Source organism: Triturus cristatus, chromosome 5_2, assembly GCF_964204655.1.
Source record: "Triturus cristatus chromosome 5_2, aTriCri1.1, whole genome shotgun sequence".
Taxonomy (NCBI): Eukaryota; Metazoa; Chordata; class Amphibia; order Caudata; family Salamandridae; genus Triturus; species Triturus cristatus.
Window position 1 is genome coordinate 1013433311 of NC_140588.1, and position 26176 is coordinate 1013459486.

At 42.7% G+C, this 26176-nt stretch overlaps 1 protein-coding gene across 1 annotated transcript in view; it reads right to left on the reverse strand.

Moving 5' to 3' along the window:
• LOC146829594 (rho GTPase-activating protein 20-like) overlaps positions 1-26176 on the reverse strand; it is a 462099-nt gene that overhangs the window by 203578 nt on the left and 232345 nt on the right. The window contains exons 3-5 of the mRNA XM_085608292.1: positions 22185-22355; positions 20067-20216; positions 4692-4733 (exon numbers count right to left, since the gene is read on the reverse strand). Of these exons, the coding sequence (XP_085464418.1) occupies positions 4692-4733; positions 20067-20216; positions 22185-22355 (363 nt within the window). The remainder of the gene's footprint in view (positions 1-4691; positions 4734-20066; positions 20217-22184; positions 22356-26176) is intronic.

The following is a 26176-nucleotide window of genomic DNA, read 5'->3' on the forward strand; positions in this document are numbered from 1 at the left end:
CGGCATTCATTGATTTCTCCACAGCGTTTGATAAGGTCGACCGACCAACCCTGTGGAGAAAACTCGCTATTCTAGGGATGCCGTTATATTTGCTCGAACTTGTAAAAGCCCTCCACTCGAACACGTGGTGTAAGGTATTACAAGGTGGAGAAAGAGGTTTGTCTCAATCTATCCCCTCACCTAATGGGCTAAAACAAGGGTGCATATTGGCCCCTATATTGTTTTCTCTCTATACGGCAGACCTTCCTTCTTCCATTTCAGTGTGCGGTGGGATAGCCCCGATAATTGGAGGATCTCCTGTATCAATTCTAATGTATGCAGATGATATCCTCATATTAGATTTAACTCCGAAGGGCTTGTCTAACCGCTTATGTGCATTAAATCAATTTGCAGAAGCAAATTTCATGAAGATTAATGCTTCGAAAAGTAAAATCATGTGTATTTTTGGAAAGAAAAAATGTAGGTCTGTAAATTACGGATGGGCCATAGGCGGACATAAGCTAGAGGTGGTAAAAACCTACACCTTTTTGGGTAAAATAATATCGGCAAACTTAAGTGAGAAACTCCATACAGATCATAACTCGCGTAAAGCATTAGCCCATGGTATGGGATTATGCTCCTTGTACAAGGCTACAGGGAAGAGACACCTTACACTATTTATGGAGGTATTTAGGGCAAAGATCCCTGCAACTTTATTGTATGGGTTAGAATTAGTAGAGTTAAAACACTGGGGATTTTTACATAGAATGGAAGGAAAGATATTAAGAAGAATTACTTCCATTAATACAGCTTGTTCTGTATCCTCATGTAGATTGGAGTTCGGACTCAGAAGTTGTTGGGTACAGGGGCTGATAGCTCTGGTAAGGTGGGTAGCTTGCATAGCTAGAGGTAAAAAGGATTCCTTACGGGAAGCCATAAAAAATGAGCTTCTGGGCAGTTTCAATGAGTTTTCCCTGTTAGTAAAAAACTTTAGAGAAGCAGTAATTCTGTTAGAGCTGGATGTAAGTACTCTGTTCCTACTTACTCCCTCCGAACTAAAATCTAAATTAAAAAGTGCATCTTGGGAGCTCAGTTATAAATTGGATATGATTGCCCAACAAGGAAAATCGGAAAGGCAACTTCTTTTAAACACATATACATTAAAGCTGCCACAACAATACCTCACATGGAATATCCCCCACAGAGTCCGTAGGTTTTGGTACCTGTTAAGACAAGATTTGCTTCCACTAAATCCACTTTTAGCTAAATGGTATGGTGTATCTCCTATATGTAATCTTTGTCATAATGCTGTACAGGATCGTAATCACGTTCTGTTTATCTGTCCTGTTTTACGCCCATTGCGTTACAAATGGTTGAAACCTATCTGTTTACAATTAGGAATTTTAAATGTAAACACTTTTTTTCATGCACTTTACTGTCCTCCAAATGAAATGTTCTGTTTTAAAGTTTTTAACTTTTTTTTAGGTTTTTTAAATATTTATTGAATGAAATATAGAGAAATATCGGTCAATTGTCAGACCAGTGTATATGATGTATCTTCTTCTCATCTGTTTGTCTGTGATTTTATTGTAAGTATTGTTGTATAATTGTGTCTTTATTTTATGTGGCCCTCTTTGAGAGCCAAAACATAATAAACTTAAACTTGTACAAACTTGGCAGGCCTGTAGTTCTATTTTGCATGGTCTCCCGTAGGGTGGCATCATGCATGCTTCAGCCCATGGGAGACCTCTGGGGTACCTATGCCCTGGAACGTTAGTACCATATGCTAGAGTCTGATAAGGGTACCCAGTATCCAATCTGGGATGTACCTGGGTACTAAACATAACAATTTAGGGAAAAAGTAGATAGACTAGGGTCCTGATTAGCAGGGTCCCAGTAAGACTAGTCAAAAACCAGCATAGCACCAGGCAAAAAGTGGGGTAAACATGCAGAAGGATCCTACCATGTGCATACTGGTGATATCATTACAATTCGAGTGGAGCTAGTACTGCTAGTAATATTTCCTAATCTGTTTTATGCCCAAAAGCATATGATAGCAATGTTATAATGATTGAATATGTGTGTTGAATATAAGTGTTTTTACATACATCCTGCGTGAAATCTCTTTTGTGACACTCAGTGCATTTATCCCAAGTGGCTTCAGTGCCCTTGCTTTACACATTGCCTCTGTAGTGAGCCTGACTGCTCAGTGCCACTGCTCGTGGGTTATACAGTGAGTGTAATCACTGGCCCCTAACAGGAGTGGTAGTTCTGCCTGGCAGGGGGCAGCCCTTCAGCCAACCAAGAGTAACCAAGCTAATGTAATCTCTCACAGAATCCATTAGAGGGGATTTGATTCATTTTACTTTACAGAAAACCTTCATAGAATGAGCCCAGATGCTGGGAAGTCTGTTCATTCAAGGAAATGCAATGATTTGTGGACCACTGAGACATCTCTGTGTTTGTGTCCTACAAGACAGAGTGTGGTGGATGTCTAGTTCAATAAACCACTATAAGTGTAATCTATTTAGTATGTGTACTTTTTGAGGTAAATACTATATTTATGTTCCCAAGTATCCAAAATGATAATTCTGGCACCAACGGATTATGAAGATGACTAAGTTCCTTTGTAGGTGAAAAAATGCATTTCTATACCTTTATAAAACCCACAAGATTTTTGAAACTTTGCAAACTTTTTGAAGTTGAGGAAGTTGGTGAAGTTCCACTTCTTCATTTTCACACATTCCAAATTAGGGTGTGTGTATTTATCTGCTGAGCATTTTCGATCCCAAAATAGTTCCAGACCATTTTTACTTCCTCAAGATCTCACTTGGAAAATGAAGTAAACACTGTAGACTTGAGACCATTTCTTTTCTTTCGTGGCCCTGGAATATTGCTTGCACTGTAAAAGGCCGAAATGACCAAGAAATGAGTGAAAGAAAGAAGAGACACATACTTTCTCTTCTAAAATACCATCAAGAGCACCACCCTAAACTGCTTTTTGGGATCTCGAGTGCCAAATCCACTGACCATACTGGCGTACTAGCCAGGTGCTCAGCAGCTCTGCTTCACGTTCTCATTCACAGTATTGTAAACTCAGCTCGACCGTTTTTCAGGACCCTGAACATCCGGGAGTAAGCAGAAACAATAGTAGGCTTTGCCTCCAGTTTCCTGACAGCCGTGACAGGTTGACCAATCATTTCACCATGGTGGAGAGTGAAGCAATTCCAGTGCTTTACTTGTGCTGGTGCTCATTGGTGCCGAGCCCTAGGACAGATTTAACTGAGATTTAAGAGTACTGGCAAGTGCTACGTTATCAAGCTGGGCCATGGATGGGTCAGTGGTACTAAGAATGATACCTTTTTTTCAAAGAGAGTAAGTGACGCAAACCCTGATTATCGGTCTATTATAACTGAAGTGAGCGGGAAGGGTTGGGTACATTGAGGTGGGTAGGGCAGGGGGCAGCATCTCTGACCAGAATGTGCCTCTGCTGTCATAAATGAAGCAGCTCTGCTTCTGTTTCTCTTAGTAAGAAGAAACATTATAACCTATGGGATTTATATTTCGGCAGACAGGATATCCGTCACCGTTGTGACAGAGTAACCCATCCGCCAAGACCTAAATCAGGGGTAAGCTTCTTACGTGCTTTAATGGGTCAGTAAAGAAAACACAGAAACTTATGAAACTGTTTGGAAGAGACAAATTGTAGTACACCACTGGCAATAGATATTATAATCTGCTTGCAAACAGTACTATCCTAGTGCATATCTTGATATGAAAGCAGCATGTGCAGCTATGTGACAGTCACCCTCCAATCAGCCTAGACAGGGTGTCTTAACCTTGCCCTTAAGAGGCAGTGAGTGATTGGAGTATGAGTGGCACAATCAGATCTCACTAACCTTTTCCATCTCTGAGCCTTGAGACCCTCAAGGGTGAAGCAGTTGCGCTTTACAAATCCTGATTGATTGATTGATTGATTGATTGATTGATTGCTGATTTGAGTGACAAGATTGACACGTAGCTTTAGCACTTGAGTTTCAGGAAATTGAGGCTCATCAGCTGATTTCTCTCAAGTAACTGAAAAGGCCAGTTTGTGACAGTGAGTTTTGATTACTAGTCACATGGGTGATAACTGCACGGACCACGTGAGAAAAGACTGTCACCATTGAAAACAATCTGTAGGTGAAACTAGTCACATGAGAGTAGAACGGGTGTAATTCATAGGAATTGCATTGCATGGAGTAGAATGATTTGCATTTTGCATGCTAATCATCCACATGCTATTGGTATAAATATCATAGGCTGTTCAATTGGCTGAAGATACCCACATGCACAAAAGCAACATGAAACGTCTAATGAACTTGTTGTAAGACCTGCTTACAGCACAATGTGAAGGAATGCCACAGCCTTGCACTGTACTATCATAGCCTCCATTAATCATCATCTGTTGACCATGTGGCTGCCCTGGGGTTTGCATTCAATATCCTTCAGAGGAGTTGAGAAGTTTCGGTCTAGAGTTTGATCTACTGCACTTCCTCATCAGAGCCTTGAATGCAACAGTCAACATGTTCACAACCTTCAGCCAAGAATAAGGGCCACAGCTGTGTGAGATCCTCTATAAGCACTTGCGTCACAAGGCAAAACGGAACAATTACCGATAAGTGGACTATGACGTAAATAGGCATGCACAGGAATTTGACGGAAAAGCTCACCATTGTAATGTGGACAGCCATTTCTCCTTCGCCTCGGAGGAGCTGTGAAGCGAGAAGGAACAAAAAGAGGAGTGAATAAGTCTGCCACGTGCCTCTCCTTCCAGACTAGTCTTCTATTTAGAGCTTCTCGGGTTCCTTCCTCGAGACTGAACAAAAGCACAGTTATTTCCTGCTCTTCTGACGCCCCTACCTCCTCCCCACAAACAAAAAAGGAAAGCAAGAAAAACCAGGCCAACACATTTTCGATAAGGCCACAATGTGGAAATACATTTTTTTAAAATAACATTTGGCGGATACTTTCCTCTTCAGACACATTCCCGCTTGAGCTTTCAGCTCTTTGAAAACCGTGAGAGTCTGTTATTCTTTAGTGATACTGGACGGATGTGCCCCAGGTTTAGGAGATTAAAGTTCAGAAGTAATTCACGTTTTTTAATAATGTATTTCTTTTAAATTTCGTTTGAAAGATATAATTATATTAGCTGAGTTCTAGAGAGCTAAACAAATACCTGCGCTGTTGGCATAGCTGGGAGGGTTTCTGTGGTATATGATTGTCTGTGGGATTTGCAGCTCAGATGTATCCTCCTTTGGAAATTATTTCTAAAGCACAGCGTGGCCTTTGCGTGCATGAGATATTGTACATGTTCAGTCCCTCCATCAGTGCGTCTTAACGCATGGGCACGCTGGGCTGTTGCCCGGGGGCCCTACGTGCATAGGGGCCCCACGCAGACTAGAATTTAACACTCATTTTCCGTTAAACATTTTTATTCCTGTGAGTGGTTGTGTAGGCGGGGCCCAGTGCACTGCTTAGCTTATAATGCAGTTAAGACGGCCCTGCCCGAGGACAACCCTTCTCACCAACAGGTGCCCCATGCCCAACCAACTGTGGGACTGATTCACAAAAGTGTTGCTTAGGTGAGAAAACAAATCAATTAGTGTTACTAAATATGTCATTTTGTGATTCCGAATTGCGTGCTGTGTCATACCACACAATACCAGATCGTATCTTACCACATCATAACATAAGATAATGTAACTTGAAGTGACACTATATAACAAAAAACAAAGACGTGACACACAAGAGTTGGACAGACCGCACTATACCACAACATACCATAGCATACTATAACATATCATACCATACCATACCATATCATACCAAACCATACCACACCAGGCCTCACCACGCCGGGAATCATTGTTGTATTGCATCAAGATCTGAACACCAGAAACGTAGGGCGTCCGCCTGATGCTATTCTAGCTGCAGTATACAAAAAGGGATGGATGGGATGCTTGAAATAGTCTCAGCCATGGCTAATTACTTGGGGCTGCATCCCAGTTCATCATTAGAACAATGGATTTAAATGATACCCCGAGTGATTGCCAGAGGTTAGACTTATTGCAAGCACTCCTCCCACCACTTTTTTTCATGTACCGCCCTAAGTTGCAAGGGTATGCCCAGATGTGGGTTCTGTGCTCACTGTGCCACTGGAATCGAGCTACACCCGACCAACGAGCCACAATCACAGTGAAACCGGTCTTAGGTTGCTTATGTTCCACTTCAGGGTAGACCTAACCTGGCAGTTCAGGCTGGACTTTTCCTATTGGAGTAGGGTCAAGATCGATTTGCATATGGCTGGGTACAAACAGAGGCGGCATGGTGGGCAAAAGAATGATAGGCTAGGATGCTACTCCGAGTGATTGCCAGTGGTTAGACCTATTGCAAGCTTTCCTCCCATTCTCTTTTGTGTGTTTGAAAAACTGCCCTAAGGTGCAAGGACAGGCCAAGTAGTGGGTCCTATGCTCACTGTGCCACTGGAACCAAGCTACACCTGACTGACAAGCCCCAATCACGGTAAAACCCATTTTGGTTTGCAGGGCAGATCTGGCTGGCAGTTCGACTGAACTGTTCCTATTGGAACAGGGTAAAGACTGATTTGCATATGGCTGGGTCCAAACTGTGGCGACATGCTCAGAAAAAGAATGATGAGTTGAAATGCTACCTCATCACCTTTTGTACGTTTGATGAAATAATTCTAACTACAAACAGTACACCTGCTGTGCCAACTACTCTGGTTTACACAGAACTGGTTGATACCCCAAGGTGGTTGATTCACTTAGTTAAGCTGACCAATAAGCACGAGTTGGCTTGTGGTACTTCCCACCAGGCAGGGCCTTTTGGGAAAGAAGCTCTCCAAAAGGCCTCTCTATGGCACTCCCTGGGGTGAATTCTAAGAAGCAAGGTCTAATTCTGCAAACTAGATTTCTGTAGTCCTACAGTTATATAGCCTTGGTGAAGTGAAAATACATCCTGACTATGACACGTTAGGTCAGATAAATTTATCATGAACATGAGGAAAGTAAAAATATATACACAGAGAGGATGTAGCCTTACGGCTAGAGCAGTTGACCTCGAAGCTGGGGAACCGGGTTCGAGTCTTGGCAATGACGCTCAACATCCTGTGATTCTGGGCAAATCATGTAATCTCCCCGTGCCCAACAAAAATGAATGTGTCCTTCTGTAACGAAACTGGTGCTCATGTAAAGCGCTCTGATACCTGATGACTCAGATCTAGGTCGTGCTATATAAAACTCTAAAAAAACAAAACAGAGCAAGAGTGGTAACACGGAATTCCCTAGGTCCTGATGAAAAGCCAAGAGGGGTACGGCTTGAAACATGTCGACCTTTTAGGACAACGGATACATGACACCTTTCTTTCCTAACCTCCCCCTCTTTTAATCATACCGACTAGAGGATAGAATAAAAGGGGAACAGCTAACAGCCAGGAATTTTAAAGATACACTCCAGCACAAAATCGCCCCACTAGTAAATACCTTTATCATTGTATAGTCACTGTTGTGCTCCCATGTAGTCCGTAGGTTGCAGCAATCCCGCTCCATAGCAGAACAGGATAGACCCGATGATGAAGTATGCCAACAATGGATTTAAATGATACCCCGAGTGATTGCCAGAGGTTAGACTTATTGCAAGCACTCCTCCCACCACTTTTTTCCATGTACCGCCCTAAGTTGCAAGGGTATGCCCAGATGTGGGTTCTGTGCTCACTGTGCCACTGGAATCGAGCTACACCCGACCAACGAGCCACAATCACAGTGGCTGAGGGTTTTACAAGAAAACTCTGTTTTCTCCATTGGAAGGTAAGTCTCCTTGGCTCAGCTGGATTCTTGTTTTTTTGTCATGTGTTCACTCACACGTTCACAAATGCAATAACATAGGCAGTCACTCATCTCTTGATGTATCAATCTTTGCACCCAATGACTCAGTCATTCATCTATTCATGTAATCACTCATCCATCTTTCCAGCTACAATTTGACTAATTTTTGCAATATGCATGACCACATACACAACATTTCAATCAATAACAAACATTAATTAAAGTGAGACCTATCAGCTTCACCAATGCTTGTTATCACTCAGAGTGGATGAAAATCACAGTTTACATCTTGTGACTAGAAAAGTTGAATCGTGGTCTGCAGCAATCTGGCCACCAAAAAGCACAGGAAAATACAAGCATAATCTTCCAACTTTTTAATAAACATTCTTCCTTTAAACTATCGGATGAAGTACCTCTTCTGGTGGTTCTGCTTCACTCAATTTCCTTTCACCAAGGCCTACCATATGGCCATGCCACTTCCTATCCATACAGGCCTGAAGGTCTGTGCTCTGAAGTTTACAAAGTGTATCCTTTCCTTTGGTTCATTGGCACTGGAACAAAGACTTCTGACAGTAAACACATGCCCTCCACCTGCACCCAGCCAGGCAGTTCTCCAGTCCCCCAGATCTGAGTTCATCATTGGCCATTCCACGGTGATAGATACCAGAGCTCCCCAGCTCAGCCAGGGGATTCCGGCATGTTTCCATGACATCCCACAACATGCTCTAATCCTCTCCTTTTACTACCTATTTGAGCAATGCTGTAGCTCTAGGAGCTTGCAGATGTGAGTCCCGTGAAGCCCTGAGAAGGCCATCTGCAGTGTCAGACTGCAGGAATCTGGCCTCCACCCCGCTCTCTTTCACTGGGTAAAGGATTGCTTTGGGAGATAAAGGCACATTCATCATTTTATGGATCATAACAATGCATGTTCAAATGCAGTCTTTTTAATTCTCCACCTGCCCCTTCAAACACTGTGTGTGAAAAATGGCACCAAGACATTTCCCAGGACATTTCTTTACCAAGAAGCAGACAACATCCTCCACAGCCCAGCTCCATCCCTCACATTCTGGTCATCTGCAACACTCACTTTGTGGTGCTAGTGATCTGTGGGCTTCAAAGACATACACAATTACAACAGTTTGAATAAGTACTCACTGAAGACACTCACAGCCCAGTACAGACAACACAAGGGCCACTACCTATGTGACACTTAACCCTAAATCTGCCTCACCTGCCACTCTCCACTGAATGTTTCTGCAACCCCTGTTGTATTCTGCTTTAGGTGTCCATATATAGGTTTTCCTGATACATGTCCTTATATAGGCACAACTCGCATTGCCCTTATATAGGAATAAGATCCCAGTCCTTATTTAGGCATTAGCCATGCTATCCAAATACAGGCATGGTCACCTACATCCGTCCACCCCAACATCACAACGAGTTCTTAGACACCAGACCCATAAGCTCTTGGGAGTTCCCCAAGCACAGGATTATTGATGTCTCTAAGAACTCATTTATTATGCATGAACCGCTTTTCCTTAATGGTTCATTCCTGACGTCTTCCTCTGCCCGACTTTACGTCAATGCTAACATTCCAAGGCACCTACCAGGTATGAATATACCTTCCCTTGCCCAAGCAAGTAGGAGGAGACCTCAACTTTAGAGGAGCCTGTGTCCCGGCCTGACGCACTGACAAGAGATGCTGGCATACCTGCCCGCAGAGAATCCAGCTTCCAGTGTTCTGACTCCCTTCGCGGGGTGTTAGATTTCGAGACCCGCGAAGAGATTCCCACCTCTCTCATTCTCAAGGTATGGAGCTGACTAGAATCTAGAGTGACTCTTGGCATACCAGACTTGGCATACCAGACTTGGCATACCAGACTATAGCATACAGCACCTACTTCTTACCTCGTACTACACTTAGGTTAGGTACACTAGGGTAGAACTAGTTAGAGAAGCATCTCATGAGTACTCGCATTTTTAGCTTATGTTATTAAGTATATGAATATATGTGTCATAACTAAAAGATAATGCTAGTGCAGTATTATTTATTTCTACTGCTTACGCTGTACATAATATATCTTGCATACTGTCTTGTGATTGTAACAGCTCATATCTCTTACACGAGAAACAAGACTGTTCAATAAATCCTTTTATTGAAACTCCCGTCTATTCTTTCTGTGTAACTCTGAAGAAACTAAGCATGCACGATTAGCTGAGTGAAACTGTTATCTGTTGTTTCCACGATTCTGAGAGTGTTCCGATTCTAAAGGGAAACATGTAAACACAGCAGAAACTGTAAAGAATGTATGCTTTCTCCGTTTGACAAACCCTATAAGATTCTACAACATACCACATGTAACACTGATTTTGTAGTCTATGCTTTATTTTGTCCGTGCAAAAAAGTATATATAGGGAGTACGATTCATAAAGCTAAGATCAGAATCTTAGAACATCTGCGCGCCATCAAACATGGCGACAAACAGTACCCTATAGCACGACACTTTGCAAGCCACCACAATCAGAACAGTGACTTACTGAGTTTTTGTGTTCTTGATTCAGTAAAGGCAAATGAGAGAGGAGGCAATAGAGTTCAAGATCTGAGACGCCTTGAGTCTAAACTTATCATTCAGTATAGGACTCTGGCACCTACTGGACACAATTGTGATGAAGAATTGGCTGTACACTTAGGGTAAAATTGAAATGTATACAGTTAAAATGTTCAAATGTTTCAAGGAATTCATGATGTCCGATTGAGAACTAGCAGTTTCTATTTTTAGAATCGTAGGCAAAAAAAGTTTTTAAAGATTATTGTTTGAGTGTACAAAATCAGGATTTTTGTATTGAGTGGTCTAGTTGAGTCAATGTTTATTGATATATCTGTTTTTTCTTTCAATTTTAGATGCAAAGAATTGTGGCCAACCGTGAGGAAACGCAAGAGAACTAAAGTATCTCGTCTGGCCCACTTGGGCAAAATTGTTGAGTGTTCTAATAATTATGTGGCTGTAATCGGACCTTCACATTTATTTTCGCCCACTGGGGCGTCATAGAATAGTTGAAAAATTCTGATATCGTGGATTAGATTGCCACAGTATTTGTCACTCAGAATTGGCGATTTAGTATTTCGAGTTTGGTTATATTAAGGCACAATATGACAAGCTGTAATTAACAAATACTTGTTTAAAGTTTTAGTGAAATACCGCAAATTATGTTTTCACTTTCTATTAATTTGAAACCACGTGATTGTTTTAAAACACTTCCTGGTTATTGTACACTTTACTCGTGAGCAAGGGATTGCTATCCCGAAACACGTAGAGTTGGTCGCCTGGTCGATGCTCCAATAAAGGACTGTTTTTGAAGCTCAAGAGTTGTCCGTGGCTGCGGTGTGTTTCGAGTACAAAGGAATTACAGCGTTTGGTTCAGATTTTGAGGATTGCCACCTCGCTGCGGACCGCCATCATACGTGAGTGAGGGGGGAGGCTGACAACAGCGTTTACACCGTGATTGCGGATTGATATATATATATATATATATATATATATATATATATATATATATATATATATATATATATATATATAACAAAAAACACACAATGCAGCCTTCCATATACCACACAATGCTGAGCAATGTTGTAAGAATTTCCCTTGCATATAAATACAATTTCAATAAAGCAGGGAGAAAGAAACCCATTTGAAAACTGCTTTAACGCACAGCAGAAATCATAATCCTGCAAAGAGGAATGAAAAAAACATCACCAGCACATAGGCTGCATTGCAGAAACATCAGTATAGAAAGCTGAAAAGCTAACCCACAGAAACACACAGAATAAACTGGCACCGTGCCTTTAAGGCAGCCATAACCCCTAGCTTCCCATCATGCCTCAGGGGTGACAGTTAGGTCAGTTGTTCTTTGTGGAGACCCGAAGGCCATAGCACAAAGAGATGACATGTATCTTGATCACTTGCCCGGGGAGGCGGGTGGGTTGCTTATGACTTTGATGAGGATACCCCTGGAAGAGAACTAGGATTACAGGTAAGTAATTTATCCTTCTCTTCCAGGGGATCCTCATCAATAGTCATAAGCACATGAATAGAATAGCAAGCCCATCCCCTCAACCTGCGGGCAAGTAACTAGGGTACAAAAAGATACATAGTAAGAATAGACCATTATAAAGACTCCAATCAAGCTATCATTGGAACAGATTCCTCAAGGAGGCCTGGCCTACTTGGGTATCTGCTCTGGAGTCAGAATACAGACAGTAATGCCTGGTAAACGTATGGTCCGATTTCCAAGTTGCAGCCTTGCAAATCTCGGCCATCGGTACATTGTGTAAGAATGCTACTGTATCAGGCATGCCCCTAGTAGAGTGAGCTTTAGGGGAGGCTAACAGAGGTTTGTTCGCTATTTGGTAGGCCAACTTAATACAGGACACTATCCATCTTGAAATGGATCTTTTGGAGGATGGAAAGCCTTTCCTAACAGAGCTGTAATTTACAAACAATTCATCAGCCTTTCTAATGGATTTTGTTCCCTCCAAATAGAACTTGAGAACCCTCTTGAGGTTTAATGAATGAAGAGACCTTCCTGCTGGTGTAGCAGGATTTGGAAAGAAAGAGGGGAGAGAAATTGTCTGATTTACGTGAAAGTCAGAGACTACTTTGGGTAGGAAAGAAGGGTGAGCTCTCATAACCACCCTATTATGATGGAAAAACGTATACGGTTCCTTAGAAGAGAGTGCTTGGATTTCACTCACTCTGCGTGCTGATGTAATAGCCACCAGAAAAGCTACCTTCCATGTAAGGTGTTGTAATGTGGCCTTATGAATGGGTTCGAAGGGAGGACCCATCAATTTTGACAAAACTAGATTCAACTCCCAAGGCAGAGAAGGAGGTCTGACAAGAGGATAAACCTTCTTCAACCCCTGTAGGAAGTCCTTGACCACCTGAAGTTGAAAGAAAGAAGGCTGGTTAGGTGATTTTCTATATGCCGTGATGGCAGCCAAATGCACTTTTATGGACGTGTATTTCAAACCAGATTTGGGCAAGTAGAGCAGATACAGCAAGATTACGTTCTTGCCCACTCTTCTTGTTCTTCGAAGTGTCGACTGAGGGTGTCTGCTCGCACGTTCTGTTCTCCTGGCAGATACACTGCCGTCATTGAGAGGTTCCTGGCCAACAGCCAGTGCCAGATCGCCTGGGATTCTAGAGACAGAGAGCGAGAGCGTGTTCCACCTTGTTTGTTCAAGTATTACATGGTGGTTGTATTGTCTGTTTGTATCAGGATCTATTCAGACTGAATCGACGCTGGAATGCCTTCAGGGCTAAATGAACCACCCGCAGTTCTAGCATGTTGATATGATAGGTCTGCTCTTTGCTGGTCCATCTGCCCTGAGTTTGTAGTTGTCCCTGATGCGCTCCCCATCCCTGAAGAAATGCATCCGTGATCAGAGATTGTTTTGGCTGAGGTTGATGGAATGGGACTCCCACCAGAAGATTCTTTGACTGCAGCCACCAGAGAATGGACTTCTTCGCTGTTTGAGAGAGGAGGATTCGGTCGTTCCAATGACTCGAGTATTGGTCCGATTTGTCCTCCAGATCCTGCTGCAACGGTCTCAAATCAAATCTGGAGTTGGATATGAGAAAAATGCAAGAGGCCATCGACCCCAGCAGAGAGGCTACTTGCCTTACTGATGGTTGATGTACTTGAAGGATGATGTTGCATTTGTTTCTCATTGATAACAATCTCTCCTTCGAAGATAACACTTTTCCGAGGTCCGAGTTCAGGGTGGCGCCCAGATAGTGAAGCGATTGAGTAGGTTGAAGAACTGATTTTTCCACATTCACATGAAGACCGAAGCGTTGAAGGAGATTCAGGCAGATGTGAAGGTGCTCCTGCACCATGTGGGGGATGATCCCTTCCACAGCCAGTCGTCCAGGTATGGATACACGAACAGGCCTTGGCGATGTAGTGCTGCCTCTACTACTGCCATGCATTTTGTGAATACCCTCGGGGCAGATTTTAGGCTGAAGGGTAAGACCTTGAACTGATAATGGTTCGTGCCCACCATGAACCGCAGGAATTTGCGATGCTGTGGTGTAATTGGAATGTGAAAATACGCATCTTGGAGATCCACCGAACACATCCAATCTCCTTTCCTCAGATGTGGAAATATTTGATAGAGCGCCAACATTCAAAACTCTTCTTTTCTGATGAACTTGTTCAGAGAACGTAGATCTAGAATAGGTCTGAACTTGTTCGGTTGGTCTTTTTTCGGAACAAGGAAGTATCTGGAGTAAACTCCCTTTCCTCTCTGTGCAGCAGGGACCTCTTCTATGGCTAGTTTCTTGAGAATGGTCGACACTTCCTGACGCAGCAGATCTAGGTGTAGATGACGTGACTTTACCGGAGGAATGTCTCTTGGGGACAAACAGTGCGTACAAATTGTTCAGTATATTCAGCACCCACTGGTCTTTGGTGATGTTGCGCCACTCTTGTGTGTAGTTTGAGATACTTCCTCCCACTGGAGTGTGCAACGGTGCTAGAGGAAGCAGAAAATCATTGCTTCCCTTGAGTTTTCGCTGCGGAAGAGGACTGTTGTTGGTGGCCTCCTCTTCCTCTCGAGGAACGACGGCCTTGAAACTGGGACTTGTTCTGCTTGTTTTGCGACAACTGAGGGGTTTGAACCCTCTGTTGGTAATTTTTTATGATTGTAGGGCCTGTAGCGTTGTTTAAACTCCCTTTTCTTCTCCAGGCCCACAGCCTTTAACGTGTCTAACTCGGCTTTCATTCTGGCTATTTCTTCATCGGTGTGTGATCCAAATAGGGAGTTTCCAGAAAACAGAAGATTCAAAATGCGTTCCTGTGCTTCCGCTTTTAACGCTGTCAGGCGCAACCAGGAAGATTTCCGTGCACATATGCCATGTGCATATGAGTGAGCCGCCAGAGACTGCAGTGCTGATTACCTGGTTGTCCACCAGCGCCTCTTCCTGGAGAATCTCAGAGAAGTCCTGTTGACCCTCCTTTGGGGAGGACCTGGCTTGGCAGTTCGGGCTGGACTGTTCCCATGAGGCACAGGGTCAAGACTGATTTGCATATGGCTGGGTTCAAACTGGAACGGCATGGTGAGCAAAAAAATGATGGATTTAGGCCCAGATCTCTGTACTGGGGTGAATGTATGACATTGTTCTGCATTCTGTCCATCAATTGTTGTTTTCGCATTTGTCACCCCGAGTGGGAAGGGTATGCCCAGATGTGGGTCCCTTGCTCTCCATGCCACTGGAATCAAGCTATCCTGGCTGAAGAGGGGTGAAACCCCGAAACCGGTCCTAGGATGCTTGATTCCAGTCCAGGGAGGACCTGGCTTGGCAGTTCGGGCTGGACTGTTCCCATGAGGCACAGGGTCAAGACTGATTTGCATATGGCTGGGTTCAAACTGGAACGGCATGGTGAGCAAAAAAATGATGGAATTAGGCCCAGATCTCTGTACTGGGGTGAATGTATGACATTGTTCTGCATTCTGTCCATCAATTGTTGTTTTCGCATTTGTCACCCCGAGTGGGAAGGGTATGCCCAGATGTGGGTCCCTTGCTCTCCATGCCACTGGAATCAAGCTATCCTGGCTGAAGAGGGGTGAAACCCCGAAACCGGTCCTAGGATGCTTGATTCCAGTCCAGGGAGGACCTGGCTTGGCAGTTCGGGCTGGACTGTTCCCATGAGGCACAGGGTCAAGACTGATTTGCATATGGCTGGGTTCAAACTGGAACGGCATGGTGAGCAAAAAAATGATGGATTTAGGCCCAGATCTCTGTACTAGGGTGAATGTATGACATTGTTCTGCATTCTGTCCATCAATTGTTGTTTTTGCATCGAACACCTGGAGCCAACAGACTTCGCCCTCGACGTTGAGCATGCAGGAGACCCCAACGAAGTACGGATCGACTGAGAAATCCTTCTCGACGTCGCTTCTTGATGCCTGTCAGATCTCTCTCCCGACGCTGGATGTCTACTGGAAGTCAGCGGAGTTGAGATCGGGACACTTCTCGTCATCGATGAAGACCGCCATCTGGATGTCGAACGAAGCTTGGTGTATTTCACTCTGGGTCTCGACGACAAATCTTTCTTCGTCGTCGGCGAAGATCGAGCCGTCGACGTTGAGCGTCGCTTGGACGACAACGGAGGCGATGAGTGCCTTGCCTCTGGTGATGAGGCGCGTCTCGACGTTGACCGCCGCCTCATTGACGGCAACAGAGATGCCCCCTTCGACGCCGATCGCCGGTGACCTTGCAACGGCGGAGCATGTCTAGACGTCGAACGCCGACTTAACGGCGACGACAGAGATCTATTTCTCGACATTGGGCGAGCCCGCACCAACGGAGAGCGACTCCTCGACGCCGATCATCGCCGGGTTGACGACGGCGGAGGATCCGACGTACCCTTAGTCTTCGTCGATGACCGGTGTTCTCTTGACAGCGAGCCTGCCGTCGATGGTCTTCTCGTCGACGTTTTCATTGCCGATGAAGGTAATTGTGGCGCCGAGCCCAACGCCGATGGAGAGCAGACTGGAACCTTACTTCTAGATGGAGTGGTGGCTCTCTCTTTCCTCTTTTTCATCGGAGACCTGCCTATTGAATGTGCTTTCCCCTTCTCTGCCAGCCCATAGAGGCAAATCCTCTCTCTGTCATTCAGAGTTCTTTTGGACAGCAACTGGCAATGCTGACAGGTATTGGGAGCATGATCAGAAGGAAGGCAGAGAATACAGACAGGGTGGGAGTTTGTCTTAGCCTTCTTCTTGCCACAGGAAGAGCAAGAGTCAAAAAGAGAGGGCATTTTGGGCTGGAAAATAATGCTCAACTCTCTTAAAAATAGAAGAGAAGTACTTCAACAACAGAAAGACATCAAAGTAAAGTGATTTTGACAAAAAATGAGAAGTAATTTCTGACAGAAATCAGAAAAAACTGAGAGCTGAAGTTACCAGGGTCCTGACAGAAGGAGCCGGAAAGAACAACTGACCTAACTGTCCCCCCTGAGGCATGATGGGAAGCTAGGGGTCATGGCTGCCTTAAAGGCAAGGTGCCAGTTTATTCTGTGTGTTTCTGTGGGTTAGCTTTTCAGCTGTCTACACTGATGTTTATGCAATGCAGCCTATGTGCTGGCAATGTTTTTTTCATTCCTCTTTGCAGGATTATGGTTTCTGCTGTGCATTAAAGCATTTTTCAAATGTTTATCTTTCTCCCTGCTTTATTGAAATTGTATTTATATGCAAGGGAAATTCTTACAACATTGCTCAGCGTTGTGTAGTATATGGAAGGCTGCATTGTGTGTTTATTGTTATATATATATATATATGGATATATATATAGAGCTACATATATGGTATCCACATATATGTTTTTTATGTTTCCGGGGTCCCGCGCATGGGCGGGAATATTCATGTGCTTATGACTATTGATGAGGATCCCCTGGAAGAGAAGATGTCATTGTATGGCACCTGCTTGCATGTACCCCCTTTGTTTGTGTCACTTTTACTGGATACTAACTTTTTGGTGTGTGGTTTTTGTAACCTCCTAAGCAAGCCCCAGAGTCATGCTCTGTGCTTATAAATGACACATGCTCCACCTTCAGAGCAACCCTTATATCACAAGATTAACCCTGTATATTTTGATAGACCAGGCAGATGGCACTGGACAGGCTACCAAGTAAGTACTCCTAACTGTAGCACTATAAGTTGGCCAATGAGCTGGCTGCAAATGGATCGGTTATGACGAAGATGGAATGGTTTCTTACCTGTAATCCTAGTTTTCTCTCAGGGTAATCTCCATTAAATCATAACCACTGAATAGTCCCTAGCCCGTGTGTGGGAATATCGGAGCACTTCTATAAACTATGTCTTCCTAATAGTAGACATTCACCTTATTTCAGGAAGGCCAAGCCTTGGACATAATTTTACTTAAAACATTTTGCATCTTATAAAGGAAGCTATATTGGCCAATTTTCTTTAACTTTTATTTAAAAAAGGTCAAAATACCATTATTAATTATGAAATATTTCCAGGAGTCATTTTTTCTTATACGTTTCCTTCATAAAACTTTTTTTTTATGGGCCATCAAGGTTTACAAACGATTGAAGGAGTGGGCCCAGAAGTATTTATGGTAAACTTCCACCTTGGGGCAGCTTGCACCATCTTCGGTTTTGAAAGACCTGCGGATGGATAAGGATTCAAACAGCCTGCATCTGATACTCAATGCAGCTCAATGGATTCAGAAGAAGGTATGATAAACCCGATGGTATCAACCTTTTGGACACTGCTTGACTTCACACCAGCTCAACATAGCTCAATGCCTTTCATTACAGATTCGAACTGGACACCTCAAAAAACCTTCCCACTTTCTTCATCCATGAAAGCTTCAACATTTCTGAGACTGGCTCCATCAAAGCTCGTCACTATATCTAACTATTTGAAGAAAGGTTCAACAATGACTGAAGGCAATTCTGATTTCTTTAATTCAGTAGCCATGCTGTGCACTCATAAGCATATTTACTAAGAAGTGGCCCAACGCAGCGCAGCAAGCAAAGATACTGTGCTGCATTGTGTCACCTGGAGAGACAAGAACTGCGCCACATCATCAAAGAAATGTCACCGCTCTCATCACTCCAATTCCTAGCGCACTTGGAGTTGCCTATCACCAGCACAGGCACCCTTGCACCATAGTGCAAGTATGTTTTCATTTTGATCAGTATAGTTTTTGTGTAGGAAGGGATACCTTCCTGCGCAAAATTATCTTCTGAGGCTATTTCATCTTTGATTAAATATTTGATGAAGATATTTCTCCGTGTTACGCCAGCCTCAGACAGTTTTGGAACTAGCGCATGTCTACATCTATTTGTAAATATGGTTTGCAAGTAATACAAGGAAGCAGAATGCGTTGTGTTGCTTTTTCTTACAAAGACATGCAAATCAACATGTGTGTGTCTTTGTAAATGACATAGAGTATTTTGCGTCGGGCTGCATCAAAAGGTTATGCAACCCGATGCAAAATCTTTGTAAATCTGGGCCTTAGTTTCTTTTGGGACAGTTTTTAAGAACAAGTGACTGTGCTCCTGATCCTACTTTGATTTTGGTGGATAATTTTAATGTACTATTTTACTTTTAAACTAAACTTGAGTTGGGCTTGAAGTTCTTTCTATCTTGGAAGTCTCAGATTGTGGAAGTTCTGCATACACTTTCCTCCAGCCTTGCTTCTATTATAGCCTTTCTTCTAGGACAATTTTAGCAAAGATGAGCCAAGGTATACCTGCGGGAAAACCTGTTTAGCTCTACAGAAACAGTGAGAAAGGTTGTTTGGTGTTTACAAACTCTCAAGGCTTTTACCACCATAATATTTCCACTCCCTACTCAGTGGATGCTCCACCGCTAAGGCAGAGGACCGTCGCCCCACTGCTAATTCAGCAGTGCACAAAAATGAAATTAAAATGCTAATAACATTATGTTATTATCATTTTCTTTTTCTTTGCAGAGCTCGGAGCCAGGTGGGGGCATTGCTGGGCTCTGTGACGCCAAACAGAGTGAGGAGTGGTTTCACTCCTCTAAGTGCACTTGACAGTTTGGCCGGCCCCTTAGCGAAATCGTCATGCTCACTTGGCATGTTCTCTATTGGGCTGTGTTGCACAGCCCCGTGGAGAACATGCCCAGCCTCTCCAGGCACAGCCTGAGCGTCCAAACAGGGCGCTAAGACCAATCACAATGCTGCCTCCTCAGCTTCGTGATTGGCTGGACGAGCCCGGAAGCCTGGGTGCTTCTAGTAGATCGTGAGGAACAGGACGGAGGGAGAGACGTGCGGTGGCAAAGGAAAAGGTAAGTTACTTTTATATTATAATTTTTTTTGGTAATCCCCTCCGCCGTACTACCCCCGTTCCGAGGCACCCGCCACTGTCCCTACTCCTTTTGAGGGTGTTCACTCCTGCATTATATTACAGTGGGGTAATACAAAGTGGCAATAAATGGATTTATAACTGAAAGGCCCCTTTTGTGACTGCATAGCAGTGTAAGTCCTGCCACAGACACTCATAAAATTACATTATGAGTGCAACTGGCTTTGTGAATCAGGCCCATCAATGTTCAAGTCTCATCTGTTGCAAATGAGTCACATTGTACAAATTCCCACTCTTGATTCTAGAATGCTCTGCCCATGGAAGACATACCTGAATGTGACAATGTAGTTTGTTGTTGGCCAGCCAATGACAAACGAATAATCACTGCTCACTCTCTTGTCTGAAATTTGGTGGAGACAGGATCCAATCCACATCTCACAGAGGCGGACCCGTCTCTTCAACTTTAAGCTGCTCGAGGACCTGTGAGGTAAAATTAAAAGCTATGGTTAGACAGGTGTGAATCATTCTTTATCTGGCCCAGAGACTATAGTGAAAGGTGATTCTTGTTCCTAGGGGGCTCAACACAAGAAACAGGATATGTTTTTGGTCATTTGTCAATTCACAATTTTATGGCAACTCTTTTCATATGGCTGATCATTTCCTTCAAGAATAGGAAAGGGGAAATTTGCCCGCCCATCTCTACAGGTACATAGGTGTGGAGTTAAGAATACCTATGTTGAATTAATCTACAATATTTTGGTAGGCACTATTCTGGCTATATTTTTGTGCCACATTTTTTGCTCGATATTTTAAAATACAATGCTGAGAACAAACAGAAACCAGCCTCTTACCATTGTGGCAAGTCTTTAGATGTTGCTCAGCACGTTTCCTGACTCTTGGAATGGTGAGTCTGTGCCAACCATTCGCAATGCTTAGATCATTGGAACCAACTATTTTTTTAGCCTGCACTCTAGGTATCAAGGAAGGAGCATAAAGCAGACAGAGCAATAGGCATGTATGTCTACCGTGTTGTGAGGGCATTATTCCTCTGGCCCATAGTTTTTAGACAATTATTGTTGTGGCATCACTTAAATAGCATTTGAACAGTATTGCTTTGGTTAATCCACTCATGCATTTGGCATGAAATGTGGTTTGCCAATATCTCTTGTGCTTACTTCACAGAAAAGAAATCACCAAAATACTGGCAGGAAATTGATTTGAGAGGGAAACCCTGCTCTTTGCAAGAAATATTCTGCTCATATTAGTCTCCTGAGGATAAAAATTATGCAAAATCATGTAATGAGAGATTTTCTGAGGGACTGGAATACAGCCTGAATTATCACAAGTGACTGAGATTAATTGAAGCACTTTATCTATCACCTTGGTTCATGTTATAATTGACACCCAACGTTTGACGGGCATGTCCGGACGTGGGTCCCGTGCTCACTGTGCCACAGGACTCAATCTGCACCCTACTGAAGAGGCCCAAATAGGCTGAAACTGGTCTATGGCTGATGCTTCCTTTCTGGAGGGGGCCTTCTCTGGTAGGTCTGTGACTGTTCCCATGAGGAGCAGGGTCAGTACTCATTTGCATAAGGTAGGCCTCTGTCTAGAGTAGCATGGTGGGCAAAAAATGATCAACTGGAACGCGGCCTTGAGCAATCACTTGTGGCTGAGATTAATTAAAACATTCTATACATCACCTTTTTAGGTGGAACCCTGAGCCAGCGCGCCAGCGCTGCTCTGGGGTTGATCTGGGGTAGTTGAGTGTAGGAGAGAAGCCAAGCCCACTCCCTCGCCCATCTTTTTTATTGGCTTGTGTCTTTGTCCTTTACTAAATGCTGCCTTCCATTAATTCATAGGCCTGTTTCTGCTTCTTCCAAGGCCGCTTGACGTTATTTCTAAAAGGGATGGGTGTCCTAGACGACAGTTTCCCCTTTGTAAACCAGTTACACTTACACCTCATCTCAGGGGTCGGTAGCTGTTCAATGGTTTACATCCACAACTACGGTCAAATACCATTGGTACATCCCTTTCCAAGCAGAGCAGAAAGGAGATCCTCAAAGCCCTTTAAGGTTACCAACACTGTGATTTAGGAAACCAAAGGATTTGCAACTGTAAAAGAGCTGTGCACATCTGGCACCTCATTCTATTATCAGACGTATGTCAGAGGGCACTTTAATTACACTGTAGCCGAGACATTGGGTGTAATGTGCTCTGCTCCTCTGCTCTCTGAACATTGTAAAGCAGACCCTTCCTGTCCAGTTATAACTTTATCCTGTATTTTTCTCAAATGTGATATTATTGTTATTTTTTCTCTACTCTCTGTAAGTTTGTAAAGCGCTCTAATACCCACAAGAGTCGTGTTGGCGCTATGAAAAACTATCAAAATAAGTAAAAAATAAATAAGGACTGGACATGGAGCACATGATAATTAGATTTCCTTACTTGGACTTGGCGATGATCAGCGAATCACTAAACAGGAACAGGTGCCTCTCCTGGGTTTGCAGTCCCGAAGTTAGGTGGACGCGCTCGTCCAAGAGAAATACAGAGTTGGGGCTGCAGAATGCCCCGATCAACAATCCGTTCCCAGGGTGGGTGGGAAAAATGGTAATCTCCCTAGAAAATCCAAAAGGAGAAATCAAGGAGATGGAACACCTACTATAAATCAAAGAAAAGAACAGAGTAGCAACTGAAGTCAATGACAGACACAGTTTAAAGACACAACAGACACCAGGGAGAAGGATTCAATAAAAACCAGACTGGAACTAATCAGGATAAAGTATATACGCCTGAAATCAATGAGAGAGACACAGTAAAAACACATAGAAATCAAGGAGAGAGACACATTAAACACATAGAAATCAAGGAGAGAGACACAATAAACACACAGTAATTAATGAGAGAGACACAGTAAACACATAGAAATCATAGAAATCAATGAGAGAGACACAGTAAACACATAGAAATCAACAAGAGAGACACAGTAAACACATAGAAATCATAGTAATCAATGAGAGAGACACAGTGAACACATAGAAATCATAGAAATCAATGAGAGAGACACAGTAAACACATAGAAATCATAGAAATCAACGAGATACATAGTAAACACATAGAAATCATAGAAATCAACAAGAGAGACACAGTAAAACATAGAAATCATAGAAATCAATGAGAGAGACACAGTAAACACATAGAAATCAATGAGACGTACAGATTAAAGGAACAATGGACATTACTTGTGAACACAAAGAAACAGAAGACAGAGATGAAAGATACACAATGTAAAGACATGACAGATATCAGTGATTAAAGATAACATAGAAATCGATGAGAGTTATACAGGAAACAAAGTAGAAATCAACGAGGGGAAGATTAAAGAAATAATTAACTTCACTTATAAACACAAAGAAACATACAAAAAGATTAAAGAGATACCCTATGTAAAGACATGACTAAAATCATTGACAGGGATAGATTATAGAAAGTATAGAAAACAAAGAAAAAAACGTGTTAAACACACAAAGAAAATGCCAGGTTTGTAGTATAAACATGAGATAACTATTCAGTTTCATCACCAGCTATTAAAAGTGAAAGCAGTTTCAATTTAGAAATGACTTTAATAAATGTTTCTTTTGCCTGGTTTAAGCCACACAAATCCCAAGCAAACAAACCTGAATAAATGTGCAATGTTAGTCTTACTGTAGAGCCATCCTCGGTGCTAATGGTTTAAATGTCTGAGTTGGAAGTAAGGGCAAAAGGTATGCAAGAGCACTACCGTAAATAGTCTTGTCACTGGTGTGCGCATAGAGAGTGTTCACAATGTGCATTCAGGAATGTAAAGATATATATGAATACATGCCATCCTTGCCATCACGACCTACAAGTCTACAGCTAAATACAACCTCGATTTAATGTCATTTGTTGAACTGCCCCATCCATAGAACTCCTGCATGACTTCTGTAAGTGAACCTTTGAAGCCAAATAATTTACCACCTAATCCAGTAGAATCATTTAGCATATAAATGTCATCATTCTCAGGGGTGGGACAACTAAGGGACACAGAATACGATCCATCAACTCACAATTGGATACGGGGAACATAGGAACTGTTAAGATTAGATTAATTTCTTCGACTGTAGCTGGTAGATTCACTTTACAAGATGTGATGAGGTTCAGCCATAACTGGATTACGTGTAAGAACAATATATTTACTAATGAATCCCAATCTGTCACAGAATCACCTGAATATTTGTTTTCACCGCTAGTGTGAGCTGCACAAGCAACAAACAGTCTCCGAATCCATCAGGGGCAGTCTGAAATCCAGTTACTGATGTTCAGTGCCAATAATCATAATGATCCCAAAGATCGGCTTGCAGTGACATCAAATTCTATTGATAATTGAATGGTTTTGAAGAAGAGGGTGAATCAGCTCTTATGGAGCGGAACTGACGGTTCCTCCCAGTCTTTCGGTGTCCAGGATAGAATGCTGTCAAGGTATTTCAATTCTACTTCTTGCTTGTATGAAGAAAAGCGTGACTTCCGCCAGTAGCCAAGGTGCACATACAATGCATCAAGTGCCTCCTTAAGAGAGGTTCCCAGTTACGAGGAAAAACCACAAAGGGCAAGACTCCTCCTTGGCAATCTTGTGTATCTTGATGAAAGCTGACGAGACATGCAGAAGAACATTTGAAAGGTATCAAACTCTCCCACATAGCAGGGAAGAAAATGAATCAAGAACAGTCTTGCCAGAGGAGACTCTAAGAGGAAATCTCACTGCAAGAAGCAAAAAATAGAGGCAAAAGTATGATGAATAAAACAAAAATAAGGTAGCAATGCACTGAGACCCATTCGTAATGCCGTCTTCATGTATGATTCCAACTAGAAATGACATCACAGCAAAAGACTCAACTTCATCTTGAATTAGGAACCTCAGACAATAATCTCTGGACAGACCACCAGCTTGGAAAGGACACTTCATAAGGCTCGGCCATGCCCCTTCCTTTCAACTCTTGAGGTCAAGTAGGAATTCAATGAAGAAATCCAGGCTTGACATCTTTCCTTCGATGAAGGACCCTGCAGCTCCTCCGGCCCTACCCCACCCATCCTCCATTCAAGTCGCGAAGCAAACAGTGGGGTGACTGCCACAAATTAAAATGCTGTCACCATCATGCTGCAAGGATGCCCAGCCATGTGCTAGGCACAGAGTCCAGAAATGCGCTGCCTAACTGCGTGAGAAGCGCACTATCATCTTCTTTACACTTGCCACCTCAAGTAAGTACCTGGCTTGAATGTAACATTTTGAAAGATAGGCGAGCTGACAGGTAACTTGAATGGATCTTTACTCCAGCAACACTTGTAATTCAAAGACATCACAAAAACATGCTCCACAATCAGGTAGAGTTTGCCACTGAGATGCGGAGTACCTTGGCATCTTTAACAATCCTACTGATCCTTAGCATCAATCCTGAAGATCAATTTAGGGGGTTGAGACATAGTCATGTAAAAGAGTAAATAAAGCATCAATACCTCCCTAAGACTCATCAACCTCATCCTATTTGGCAACAAATTCAAGTTTCCAATTTAATAACAGGAAGAAAAGACAAAAAGTATAAACAAACGTGGTCCTCCTTTGGAAGCATGTTTGAAAATCCATCAGTGCAGAGACTTCTGAGCACACTTCTACTCTCTAGTGTCTAATTCTTCCTCAAGCCCATTTGCCACCATAAAACTCCAACACGTGGCTGAGCAAGGAGCATAATGAGACGGGGGAGCCCATGACTGCAAAAACATTACTTTAACATTTCACAGTGGTTTAATTCATTTTGGAATGGGTTCTGAATCATGGTCACATACTTTAACTACTGCCTAGCATTGTTCAAATCAATATATGAAATTGAAAAGATTTGTTCTGGTTATATCACCCACTAACTTCTTCTATATACATGGCAGGCGGGGAAGATATAACACAGTTTAATTCCACTTTGATATCCAAATAATGTATTGATGACATGTACAAATTAAACACATAATTCTACATCTACAATTCCAGTTTCTGATTCAAGATTATAATTTGTTCTGCAACATTCTCAGTGAACATTTCGATAGTCTAGGATGTTCATAGAAAAGGAGAAAGTACATAAGAAAATTATCTTCATTGACGAAACTACAATATAACTCTAAATAAATAGTGCTGTGATATTATATGTCTCATAGATTACCTGATTAGGCTGATGATTTGAACGTTGTAAAAGGATATTGAAAGTGAAACGTCAGCTTGGGGCCCAGGTATTTTACATTATGGCTCTTAAAGTCCCCGGCAGTAACAAAAAATTCTGTTTTAATAAAAGTTCAATAAAATAGCTGGTGTCATAGTAGTCCTAGCTGAATCTGCTTTTCTAAATCAAAATGCTTGGTACTGACTGGAAGCATTTGAA